Raw genomic sequence first — 13221 nt, 5'->3', positions numbered from 1 at the left:
CTTCACGAGTACTACTCATCTTCTTGGTTCTTTCGGTAAAGTCACGTAGAATGGAAATAATAAAATAATAAAAATAAAACATAATAAAATAATTCTCACGACGTTTCGGCCACAACGCAAGCAGCCGTCCTCAGGTGGAGAACAGGTCTGTCGAGAAGACTACTCGCTAACAGCGCTTGCCCCTAAACAGTCTGTTAAGGTTACACAGGGGATATTTCTATATATTTTTTATTCCACAGCCCTGCAGTGGCTGCGCGGGGCGGGTGACGTCACGGACGAGATGGCGGAGATGAGGGCCGAGCACGCGAAGCTGCAGGGTCAGAAGAAGAAGATGCCGCTGGACCTGCTGCGTGACCCCTCGCAACGGTGGCAGCTCATCACCGTCGTGGTCATGGGTGCCGGGCAGCAGCTGTGCGGACTCGACGTGGTGAGCACCTCCCCTGCCACCCCCCCCCCACCCCCACGGTTGCACGATTGCATGACTTTTTTTTCGATTTAAAGCTTTCGTGACTGCAGGGATTCATCTTCTTGGTTCTTTCGGTAAAGTCGTCACGTAGAAGGGAAATAATAAAATAATAAAAATAAAACATAATAAAATAATTCTCACGACATTTCGGCCACAACGCAAGCAGCCGTCCTCAGGTGAAGCTGGGTACCCAGCTTAAATAGACGCTTCAAGCCTGGGGCGCTGTCTTCCCGACAGACCTGTTTCTTCACCTGAGGACGGCTGCTTGCATTGTGGCCGAAACGTCGTGAGAATTATTTGATGTTTTATTTTTATTATTTTATTATTTCCCTTCTACGTGACTTTACCGAAAGAACCAAGAAGAGTGCATGACTTATTAAAGGCAATGGTAAAGGTGCAGCCCTGCCGTTGCTCGCTCACTCCACTGCTGGTGAAAAGGGCCACGACTACAAAGCGGAAGCTCCGGGGGGGGGTCCCTTCCAAGAGGAGGAGGGGGGGAGGGTATTTTGTCCGACTCGTCCACGCTGGCTGGATGTTAACGCACACAACCTACCAGTCGACGAACTGTGGGTGCACCCATTTACACTGATGGGTGGACAGAGGCCGTTGGCGGGGGGGGCGATTTAAGAAACTTGCGGGAGTTCGAAGTGGATGTCCAATGTGGTCGACCACTGCACCGCCTCTTCGTACGCGGGTTAATTTAATTTTAGCCGAGCGTTAGGGCTGAATGATTAATCGATTTCAAATCGAAATCGCAATTTGAAACAGCGCGATTAGCAAATCGCAAAGGCTGTGATTTTTTGCGGTTTGAAAAGTCCTATTACTTTCTTATTGGAATAGTTTTTTTTATTATGATAACTTTATTTATTTAACTTAGCAATTGTTCTATGTTTGATTGTTCTATTTCAGTTAAAACATTTTTATAAATACACGTTGGAAGCAATTCATATATTTTAAGTTCTCATCCTTGCATTACAATATATAGAGCAGTTCATATTTTTATGGTATCATGTGGTAATGCTCCATCACATGCTTTAAATCTATTACACAGTGAATATTGAACTGAAGCTTGATTTTAAAAAATGTAATCGCAAATCAAATCGCAATATCTGTCAGAAAAATCGCAATTAGATATTTTCCCCAAATCGTTCAGCCCTACTGAGCGAGCACGTGAAGCAGTTTGAATCAGTGCGATGAACACGCCATGAAGTCCCCCTGCCAATGACCAAATGTGCCGGATCGCATCGCCCACTGCATTAAAGAAATGGTCCGCAGACGGAGACCTCGCACAACTGCTTCTGGTATCTTTTCAATTGACCGCTTATCTGCCGCTAGAGGAAACTGCAATTTCCCAACCCATTCTACTGCAGAGGGTAAAGTTCGCCTCTTGACTGTCAAAACTTAGATTCATCATTCCCAGCGCTGGAAGTTGGCCAATCCGAAATTGAACACGACGGGGTTTTTTTATATTTTTACACAATCGTCCGTGTTTGTACACATTTCTGACTGTTGTTGAAAACGCTCTCGATTGCCACGTACAACATCCTGCAAGCGGAAGGGGGGGCTCCATTTGACACAAGCCCACGCACAACATCCTACAAGCGGAAGGGGGGAGGGGGCTCCACTTGACACAAGCCCGGCTGCCGTGACCCCGCGAGATATTCCCCAGCTGGGTCATTGCGAAATTTACTTTTGATTCGCGAATAAACATCCACGCAGCCGGATTCCCGCTCCCCCCACAACGCGATAAAACTTGTACCGTGGCCCGCCGTCCACTTCCCCCCCCCCCCCTTGCTTTTCTGCACAGCGTCGTTTATTTCGGTTCCGTCTCTCGCGCAGCACGCGTGTCCTCACTTGCACCTACACCCGGGTTTCGCCCGCCCGTGGAGGTTTTGTACCTACGCGTGAACCTGCGTGCCGGGGCAAGTGCCGATCGCCAAAAGGAACGCCCCCCCCCCCCCCCCCCGTGCCTCGATATGGGGCGCCACTGATAGCGAGATGTTAACGACCTCACCAGGTGTGCGAGGAGGTCGTGGGTTCAATCCCGACTCCTGACGCCTGTATATTTTGAGTGTGCACGTCTCTCTGCCCGTGGTCACGGGGATTTTTCTCCGGGTCCTCTCTGCATTTCCCTCCGCGTTTAGAAACGTGCGTTTAGAGCATTTCACGTGACAAGTCACTCGGTTAAAAGTATCATTTGTGGCCAGGTCGCCTCTGTAAAGCGACCTATGTAGCCTAGTGGGCATTAACTGGTCGTAAAAAAAAGTTTTTAGTTTTTAACGTTTTTGTTTTCTCTGTGCGCCCGGTGTTTCGTTGCTGCTCTCGGTGTGTGTTGGGCGCGCAGATCTACTCCTACTCCACGTACATTTTCGAAGCGTCAGGCGTTGCCCACGACAAGATCACCTACGTCACCATCGGCACGGGCGTGTGCGAGATGTTCACCGTGTTCGTCAGCGTAAGTTTGGGTTGCACGGCCGCCCCCCGCTCCCCCCGTGCAGCGCGATGACGATCGTGGTCGTTGGGAGTGGTGAAGTGGCGGTTCAGCCTGTTTGTGTTTTTTTTGTCGTTGAGCCTGTCCGAAAGAAAAAGCAACGGATGTGATGTCCGACGTTTTGCTCTGCGTGCTGCTTCGGGAAATCGGAACTGTCACCTGAAGCAGAATTGTCTTGTCATTGGATTCCTCCAGTATAAATATATATTCCTATTCTGAAATGGCAGGCATCTATTCCCCAACAACACACGGTACAAACGAAGCAGCACATTCGAGAGCGTTGTTATTTTTTGTGCAGTTGTGAAGGAGGGATCTAACATAGAAACGTGCGGCTCCTGTCTCCTGCGGGGGCACCCTGTTTGCGGGAGAAACCCGGAATGTTCTGTGAGATGGTGCACGCCACGAGAACTGTCCCAGTGACTGACAAACATTTCTGAGCGTCGGCGATTGCGGTCGATGATGGAAGCCGGCTTCCACTGCGGGCACGCGTGTGTGTCCCCAGGGGTACTTCATCGAGCGCGCCGGAAGGCGACCGCTGCTCATCGGCGGCTACGTGATGATGTCGGTGGTGTGCGTCGTGATGACCGTGTCGCTGCACCTCCAGGTGAGAACCCAAGTCCACCTTCACGTTCACGGCCGGCCGAACTGCGTTACGACGGGAGCCCCCCGGGGGAGACATCATCGCCACCGCCCGTGCCCGATGGGCCTGGCTATTTGAAGTTCGATGTACGAATTGTACGTCGCAAATCGAAGTTTAACATGAATAACACTTTAGTTACCTATAGGATTAATAATAGGCCGCCGCACCTAAAAGGCCCCCCGTCGTTGACCAAGGCCCTCTGTTCCTCGCCCATGCCATCAGTCGGAGGTGCACCTTCGATTTCGCACGGTCTGTAAAATACCACTTAGAACGTAGGTTTTCGTAGCCAAAACGACGATGCGTGTTTTGTTTTGGCCAAGGACACATGGTAGTTTTATGCCAACAATTCTTAACCAAGCGTCTGGTTGAGAGGGCCGTGACATTTAGAATCGACGTCCGTTTCGAGTATTTGGCTGCTATAAATGTCCACGTGATAAGCCACTTGGTTGAGCTATCATCTGTGGCCAGGTCGCTTCTGAGAAAGAGGTCTAAAGCTCAGTGGGCCTTACCTGGTCAAATAAAAAAAAATAGTTGAGCGTTTGTTTAGTTTACATGACGACGATATCACCATTGGGATACAATTGGAGAAAGACGAAAATAAATTTTGGAGAGAAAAAAAAGCCGCGTTGGTTACTTCTGCAAAACTGGGTACGGATCCGACACATCCTGTGTCGCGTGTGCATGCGTGCGTGTGCGTGTATCTGTGCGTGTGTGTCAACTCAGCCTCAAATGAGCAGTGGTGCTGGCCACCCACCCCCTCGTGTGCCGTGCCGGCCTTCATAGGTGCCCGCTAACAGCACTTGCCCCAACAGCCTGTTAAAGCTATATGGGTGGGATCTTTGTCTTTGTTTGTACCCAGGACTCCGTGGAGTGGATGCCGTACCTCAGCGCCACATGCGTGTTCGGCTACATCCTCAGCTTTGGCATCGGCCCAGGTGAGCTCGGGATCCTAGCGATCCTCGCGATCCTAGCGATCCTCGAGATCCTCGAGATCCTCGCGATCCTCGCGATCCTAGCGATCCTAGCGATCCTAGCGATCCTCGCGATCCTCGCGATCCTCGCACCAGCGTGAGATTCCCGGCGTCCGCCTCCCAATTCCGCCCCTCGCCCTTCATTCTGGGCGAGCACTTCAAGGCAATGGAAATCTCTGTAATGTTGAAGCATCGATAGTGACACGGAGAGTCGTACAAACTCTCCAATCCACAGTGAAATCCTCTTCTTTTTTTGAATTAATTTACCCACCCAGCAGCATAACAAAAGGCGGCTTAATCCTAGCTGGCTTATCTACATATGCCATCTACATTACAAAGGCTCAGTTCCAGCAGCAGCACTGACCATCTCACAACTCTTCCTCTCCCGCGGCCCTTCTTGGCTTCTCCCCCCTTAGCCAGTATATAAGGTCGTACCTCTTGGGACTTCTCTCCACTTGATACAGCTATCGTGCTGTGACAGTTTCACCTGAAGACGGAAGCTTGTGTTGCCTCCGAAACGTCGTGATTTTATTGTTTTTATTTTTTATTAATTTTAATTTCATTTTTTACCTACGTGACTTTACCGAAAGAACTAAGAGTATAAATCCTCTTCTCTCCGTGTCTTCGTTTAGTCCCGTGTCCCCCCATCGTCTTTACGGTTTCCCATGGTTTATACTCCCGCATGACTCTTCATCCAGTGAAGGCAGGAAGCGTAGGCATAGGGGCATAGAAGTAGAGTACAGCAATTGATGTTGTTGCACTGCCCACTGCTGCCCACCAGAGGTCTGCAGCCTCATAACAACTATTAAGTACTTCTGCTTTTTTTTCACAACCCTGCTCAACTAATCCGCTGATCTGACAAAAAGTGAGCGCATTCGGGGGGGGGGGGTTTACCAGGGTGCACATTAACCAATATCTCGTGTAATTCAAGAGTTTATTTATTGGTCACAAGTGGCCGTGGGGTCGCCCGTCGTATAAAAAATAGCCGTTGAGCTGGATGAGGCCATCCGGGCGATTGGCTAACTTACACATCCACATGATCAGCCACGTCATTGAGCGATCATTTGTGGCCAGGTCACTTCTGAAAAAGAGGTGTGTGTAGAAACATATACAGTAGCTCAGTGGGCCTTAGCCGGTAAAATAAAAAATAAAGTAGAAATAAGTAGCAGACGGAGTTGGATTTGCTATTTTTCATTGTGCATTGCATTCGTTCACTCACATGTGTTTCTCGTAAAAATTATTGCTGCTGTTCGCTGCGTCTGCTCCTGTGTGTGTGTGTGTTAGTGGGGAGCGGTAGTGTAGCGGTTAGCGCGCTGCGCTACAAACCTGGTGACCCGAATTTCATTCCCGCTCATGGCCAACACCGGTGACGATTGTCTGAACCGGTCCTGGACCTTCCTTAGTTCTACTCGGCCTCAAATGAGTACCCGGTGCGGTGTGTAAACATCGCCACTGGGGAGATAAACAAGGCCAGGGGCTCACACTGACTTTAACGCTCAAACTGACTTTAACACAATATCTGCACAATGACACCCTGCTATATTTGCACTATGTTACCCTATTTGCATTTTTGTAATTTTATATTGTATATTATAGCTATTGTATATTTTAGATTTTATTTTATTCAATTTTTACATACTTTAGCTCCTTAGTATTAGTTAGACTTGTACCTTTAGTATAGTTAGACTTGTACACCACTGATTTAAGATTTAAGATTCCTAAATGTTGAATGTATGCACCTTCCGGCCAAAGTAAATTCCTTGTCTGTGCGAACTCTCATGGCGAATAAAACCCCTTCTGATTCTGATAAAGGCGACCGGGCGAGGTGCTGGCCACCCACCCCCTCGTGTGCCGTGCCGGCCTTGATAGGTGCTCGCTAACAGCACTTGCCCCGAACAGCTTGTTAAAGCTACACGGGGGATCTTTGTCTTTGTGCGTGCGTGCATCGTGCGATCGTAACGCAGGTGGCGTGACGGGAATGATGGCGGCGGAGTTGTTCACGCAGGAAGCGCGCCCTGCCGCCTACATGATCAACGGCTCCTGCAACTGGATCTTCCTCTTCTCCATCGGCATGGTGTTCCCCTTCATGGTGGTGCGAGCCCCCATCCCTCGCGGGTTTGGCATGGGTGGCGTTCCCCTGCAAAGTTGGCAGGGTGGCAGGCAGTTTTGGCCATTGAGGGTCGCTCGCAGGTTGGGGAGAACCATCGTCAGGTGCAGGGGTGGACCTTGCTCGTGCTTCGAAATACCAAACCTGTAATAATAATCACGGCCATTTACAGGGGTGATTCCAAATGAAACCAACAAAAAACGTTAGTGGGATTATTAATTTACTGGCTTGCGGTTGCCATAAAAAATGAGAATTTAAGAGACCAGGATTGTCGTATTTGCAAGAGTGACCTGGGGCAGCAATCTGCCAGTCGAGGGCAATGACAACTACGTACAATCCCAAGTGAGTAACTTCTGATGGAACGTTTCGAATTTGCCACATTTTCGGGCCCTGGCGCCAACACGCACAAATGGGGAATTCTTCAACGTCCACCGTAAAGCAGATGGCGTAGGATTATTACCATTATTACACCGGCAGTAATAACCAGGGCGGCCGCTGGATTCGAACCGTGATCCTTTGCAGCGAGTGGCAAACGCCCTACTGCCGGGCCACCTCGCAGCCCTCTCGCACTGCAGAGGGGCCCTATGCGCAACGCTCGTCTATCTGCGGCGGCACACTGCTGCCCCCTTCTGTATGATGCACGTGGTGTACACGCTGTGTGTGCTTGGAGGTGTTGTGACTTGGTTTAACACGGAGTAGGCTGTCGTGACAAATTTTATCCATAATAAAGCGTTTTTTTTTGTTTGTTAAATCGCGTAAATATAAATGTGTCGTTGACCCGCCACCTCCCGACGCAGCCAATTGGTAAGGTTTCTCACGTGAACCGAACGTGCCAATGAGTTAGAAGTTCAGCACCACCGGTGTGTTTACCCTGTAAACTCGGCGGCCTCTGTGTTTTATTCCTGGCCACGGTGGTCAGTGACATCTGGCCTGGTCCTGGGTCCTCCCCCCACCCCACACCCCACACTGGCCAGTGTGGGGAAGTATATTCGAACAACCCGCAATGGCCTGGGGATGCCCTCATCTAGCAGCGGATTCGCAAGAAAGGGGGCCCGCGTATCCACGAGTGCCTGTGCTGGTGTTGTTTGTGCCGCTCGTCCCCGTCGACAGAAAGAGCTGGGCTCCTTCTGCTTCCTCGTGTTCCTGGTGGACTGCGTGTGCTGCGCCATCTACATTTACTTCATCCTCCCGGAGACGCGCAACAAGTCCTTCCTGGAAATCTCGCAAGAATTCGAGAAACGCAACGGTACGGCCGCCACCACCAAGCCTCCGCCGAGCATCGAGCTCCTCGCGATATGAGGCAGCAGCACCGCCCCCGGTGCTGCCCTGCCCACAACCAGTCCTGCCCATCACTACCACCACCAACACAGTCCTGCCACCACGACATCGCCCATCAGGGCACCACCACCACGGCACCGCCTCCACAGCTGCTTCCTTCTTTTGTCATCCCCGACTTCGCCGCCGTCTGTCGACGGGATTGTAAAGGCCACACAAGGGGGGCACCCCCTGCATTCAGAACCTTTCATCCCCGGTCCGCTTGATTATTGCGGATACATTTCATGCTGCACGAATCTTTGTCGAACCAGGTGAACGACTTCGCGTACGTCGAACAGATAGATGCAGAGAAGCTGCATTTGGACGAATGTTCGGTCAATGAGAACCCTGGTCATCGGCAACACTCTCTGCTTTTTTCCTCCTGTACAGAGCGATGAATCCCAGCGTCGCGCTCTTGTTTTAACACACGCTCTGTGTGTTGACTTTCATGAAAGCTCTTAAATGTTTTTTTAAAGCCCCTTTTTTTCTATTTAGCTAATGTTTACTTCGGTAGAGCGAAGTAAACACCCACCCACCCACCTCTCATTCACACAGTGTTTGTTTTAAATCGTGTCTTTTTGCTCGTCCCTCGTTTTTACTCGCTCTTAAGCGGACTTAAATCCACAGGCAGCGGCGCCCGCCGCTAACGTTTCGTCCGTTCGGGGCACGCGCAATTTTTAACGAAGGCGACACGGCACCGATTATAATCCATTACGAAAAAAAAATCCCGCGTCGACTCAAGTGACGGCCGCCGCCACCACCTCATCGTCGACCGTTGAAATTGGCGTGAAACAAAATTATCAGAAAGTCATCTCCTTGCCGGGTCGCCGAGCGGCGGGAGTGCCGGTTGCGCGATCAGAGTTGCCCTGCCGAGCCTTGGACCGCCACCATGGCCACGGTTGATTATTTTCGGCTGTCGTGCGCGAATGTTTGTGTTTTTGTTTTGGGCTCTCCGTGGCTTCGATGGGAATGGGAGAAAGTTTTCCCGATTTGGGACGTCAAAAAAATACACGTGGTCTCCTGTACGTTCACACCTGTGCACACTTCTGTGCAAAAAGCACACCGTCTCAAGATGAACAAGATTCGGACACGGGCCCGATTTCATGGTGCACCGTTCTTCTATTTTTTACTTTTCCCGCTTGCGAAGAAAGTCGTCATCTCGATTCCACGATCGACCGATTCCGCAAAGAGGATCGTTTTCTCGAGAGAAGAAAAGAAAATGGAAAGCGCGTTCTGCTGTAGGAGCCCCCCACAGGATTGTGACGGAGAACTTTCTGCGATTTTATTTTTTTTGTCCATCACGACTCGGGCCTTGGCATCGCGGCCTGTGACACTTGGCGGATTCGCTCGCCGGTTTTCCCCGCGCGAGGGGCCCCTGACACCGTCCGGCGCGCGTTCGGAAACTGGTGTGCCGCGAAAATAGAAAATATTCCCAAAGTTCCCGGGGCGCCGCTGCGCCTGTGGGTGGCCGGTGTGGGGGGCCTCCATCTCTCGTGCGAACAGAGTGCCGATGATGCTGATAGCGATGATGATGATGATCATTTTTGCGATGCTCATGGTAATGATGCTAATATTATGGTGATCATCATGATGATTTTAATAATGGTGAAGGTAATCATATTGATGATTATGATAGGGCACAGTTATTTTAATAACAGTGATTATGGTAATTTTAATGACGATCGCGATATGTTGAACGTACATATGATGTAGTTTGTGCGCGCGTGTGTGTGTATGTGTGCGCGTGACGTCAGGTTCGCACTCTACAATACTGGCGATCTAGCTTGGATATCATGCGCACAAGTGGCAAGTGGTATCTGAACCTGTCCCGTGCCTCCACTAGGTCGAATTAGCCCTAAATGAGTAACTGGGTGCCGTGTGTGTATACATGGGCACCGGAGAGACAGAGGCGGCCAGCTGAGATGCCTCCCTAAGTGTTGCCTACGAGCACTTGCCGGCACTGCCCGTAAAGCTATATGAGGGGTCTTTATGTGCAAGGGAGATCGGTGTAACAATTGTTGTACGATCGATCAGAAGGAAGCCATGGCATGGTGTGGTATGTTGACCTGTAAATTGATTTAACCTCTTGTCGTTGACCTCAATAATGTCAAGTACAGAAACTGTAGGCTTTGGGTTCACACGTGTGAGAGACAGGATATTGTGGGGTCTCCAAGCCCCTCCATTGGTTGCAAGTAGAGAAAGAGAGTAACACCGATTCGTCAATCAATACCGATTCATAAGTTCACGATACGCGCATAGAATCACCCGTGTAAAGAATTCCTTTTGCGAGTTGCTGCGTTTCATCCTGTGCGTCCATGAGTTCACGTGACAACTGCAGCTTGCAAGAAAAGGCTTGCAACCATTACACCAGTGTTAAAAAAGCTGTTCTTGAATATTTTAAATCGAATCGCGATCGGGAATCTTTGACAATCGCGAGGGGGGTGGGGGGGATGGTAGTTATTCCACCCATGTACAGGGTGCTTCAAAAAATGTTTTCCACTTTCTGAGGATTTGCAACAACACCTCAAGAAAGTTGCTGCCTCCGTGCTCTGGAGACCACCTGGAGAAGATTCCAGGCAATGCGTTGACAATGAAGGCGAAACAAGTGGACAATCTCTGAACTTTGAAGCTATTAACATCACATTCGTTATGAAGTTGCAGTGTAGTACTGTATTTTCCTTTCCCCCCCCCCCCCCCCGCTTAAAAACGATAGTCCCATATAAGTGTTAAAACATGTTTGAACCACCCTGTGGATGTATCCAGCGCTCTGCGCCCAACTGTGTGTGTGTGGCTGTTATGGGTCTGCAGCGGGCAAGACCGACAGATCGCTGAGCGCACGTGGTGTCAGACGGCTCGGAGCCCGATTGGCCGGCTCTGTTCCATTGGGCTGGGGGTGGGGGCCTTGCCTCGTGACGTCACATCACCCGCGGTGCAATTGTGCTTTTGCTCCTCCTCTCGCTCGTGATTGGCTGAGCCTCCCCACTAAAATTGTTTTGGCTGCAACAACAATTTCCACCAGTGGTAAAAAAAACCGATCCGGGACTGGGGCCTGATCATCGTCAAACAACGCACGAATGGCAGGTTGTACGTGCGCCGTACGACATCGGTGCTTATGCGGGCGTGGGCGAAAGACATTGCCATACTCGTGTAAGAAATGTCGCGACAAAGCGCGTGTTTGCCAACACAGGGGGAGAGCCAACCTCACCGCTGCACTTGAGGGGGGGCGGTGTGTTCGTCTGTCTGGATTGTAATGGGACGAAACTTTGAACAGTGTTCTATATACTCTTTGGGACTTTCGGTAAAGTCACGTAGATAGAATAAGAAAAATAATATATATATTCAAGGCGTTGAGTGCGGGGGGGGGGGGTTGTGGATATTTTTGCTGACCCCAAACACCCTGACCTCGCCTCGGGTGACCTCGGAAGAGCCAAAATAAATCGCGCACGCAATGCAACGGGTTTAAACTTTCGGCGTTGCTTGCTTACAGCAGTCGCTGAAGTAAGAGAGCTGATTACAAGCAGTGTTGTTTCCCGTGCGCGTGTATTTTTTTTTTACTATTTAGGTCTTCATATTTATCCGTGGCCAAAGTTGTGCAAGTTGGTAAAGAGACAGGGCTGACTTGCGTCCAGCTCCCAACTTCAAGGTCTTGTTTATGGGTCAACTGCACCCTGGGTTCATCATCATCATCCGCACCATCCTCATGACCGTGACGCATACACGTCATTCACGAATCGGTCGTCTATGAGCATCAATAAATCATCCTTATTCTCATCATCCGTTAATCATTATCATGATCCATAATGATCAATTATTATCCATAATCACCATCAATCGATCGTTCTTATTGTCATCACGATCCATGGGCAGATGGCCCGTCGGTGTCCACTGTACATGTCGCCATTCGTTTCCACTTTCCTCTCGGTCTCGTGCCACGCTGCTCAAGTCGTGGCCACATCTTTCTGGCACCAATCTCGTCACGTCGTCGTCGTCGTCGCCATTCTCTGTTAGGTCTCTTCCTCTCTACTCGGTGTCGTCCATTGACAGCTGTCATCATCCCATCAATCATCACCATCGAAAGCCATCACCGGTCAAACATCCGTCCGTCCGTCCGTTCATGGTCATCGATCATTCCACCATGGTGTGCACAGCAGGTACCGGCTGAAAATGCTGCTGCGCTTCGCGAGGTCCCGTGCTCCTTTGGACCCCTCCCCACTGGTTCCACACCAACGGAGGAGGCTGAGGAGGTTGGAGGAGAAAAGGAGAGCATCGCTTTAAAGCTTTCGTGACTGCAGGGATTCATCTTGTTGGTTCTTTCGGTAAAGTCACGTAGAATGGAAATAATAAAATAATAAAAATAAAACATAATAAAATAATTATCACGACGTTTCGGCCACAACGCAAGCAGCCGGGCCTCAGGTGGAGAGCAGGTCTGTCGAGTAGACAGCGTCTGAATGACTCTGTCTACTCTGTCTACTCGACAGACCTGCTCTCCACCTGAGGACGGCTGCTTGCGTTGTGGCCGAAACGTCGTGAGAATTATTTTATTATGTTTTATCATTTTATTATTTCCATTCTACGTGACTTTACCGAAAGAACCAAGAAGAGGGCAGCATCGCTGTGACGACGATGCTCGCCGGAGCAAACGGCGGAATTCTGACTTGCCTTGCTCATGCTGCCACCGAATCCTCCTCGCTCCCGCAGGGGTCGAGTGACGACCTCTCCCCCCTCGCCGCCGATGAGACGTTCAAGCGGCAGATCCATCGGGCAGAGGGGGCGCCTTGGCTTGGCCAGTTGATCAATCGGCGGTTATCGTTCACAATCGTGGGATGGGTCCAGCTCAAATGATTGAATCCTTGCACTCGTTTTAAATTTACAAGGGCAAATGAAGTACAGCATATATATACTGTAATATATTATACAAAAATGAACGTATTTACTGGGTGTGATCATTGGTTAACATTTCAATTTTACACAACCAGTCGGTGAAAAGCGTCACTTGCGTATGTTCTCTTCTGTAACGGTTCGCGTGTTTTATTTTTGTATTGTGCGGCGTATGCGTTTTGTGTGTGTACGTGTATATGCAAACGCACAGGTGTATTGAGTGATTACGTTTAATACGTTTCCGAACGTACCGGACAACGACAAATACACAAGATAATATATTAACGTGACTGTCATCTTGTGGACGTTTGCCTCCGGGAAAAAAAAGTTTAAAAATTTAAATACGCATCG

At 49.8% G+C, this 13221-nt stretch overlaps 1 protein-coding gene across 1 annotated transcript in view; it reads left to right on the top strand.

Annotated features, from left to right (window-relative positions):
* Nucleotides 1–12321, top strand: part of LOC133348410 (solute carrier family 2, facilitated glucose transporter member 11-like) — a 60217-nt gene extending 47896 nt beyond the window's left edge. The window contains exons 7-12 of the mRNA XM_061561202.1: nt 240–427; nt 2811–2921; nt 3460–3561; nt 4457–4532; nt 6533–6660; nt 7786–12321. Coding sequence (XP_061417186.1) covers nt 240–427; nt 2811–2921; nt 3460–3561; nt 4457–4532; nt 6533–6660; nt 7786–7974 — 794 coding nt within the window. The 3' untranslated portion in view covers nt 7975–12321. The remainder of the gene's footprint in view (nt 1–239; nt 428–2810; nt 2922–3459; nt 3562–4456; nt 4533–6532; nt 6661–7785) is intronic.
* Nucleotides 12322–13221: the final 900 nt, after the last annotated feature.

The sequence above is a fragment of the Lethenteron reissneri genome, chromosome 27, assembly GCF_015708825.2.
Source record: "Lethenteron reissneri isolate LAM-NWPU_2019-01 chromosome 27, ASM1570882v1, whole genome shotgun sequence".
In the NCBI taxonomy this organism is placed as follows: domain Eukaryota; kingdom Metazoa; phylum Chordata; class Hyperoartia; order Petromyzontiformes; family Petromyzontidae; genus Lethenteron; species Lethenteron reissneri.
This window is presented reverse-complemented; position numbering and strand designations above follow the sequence as displayed.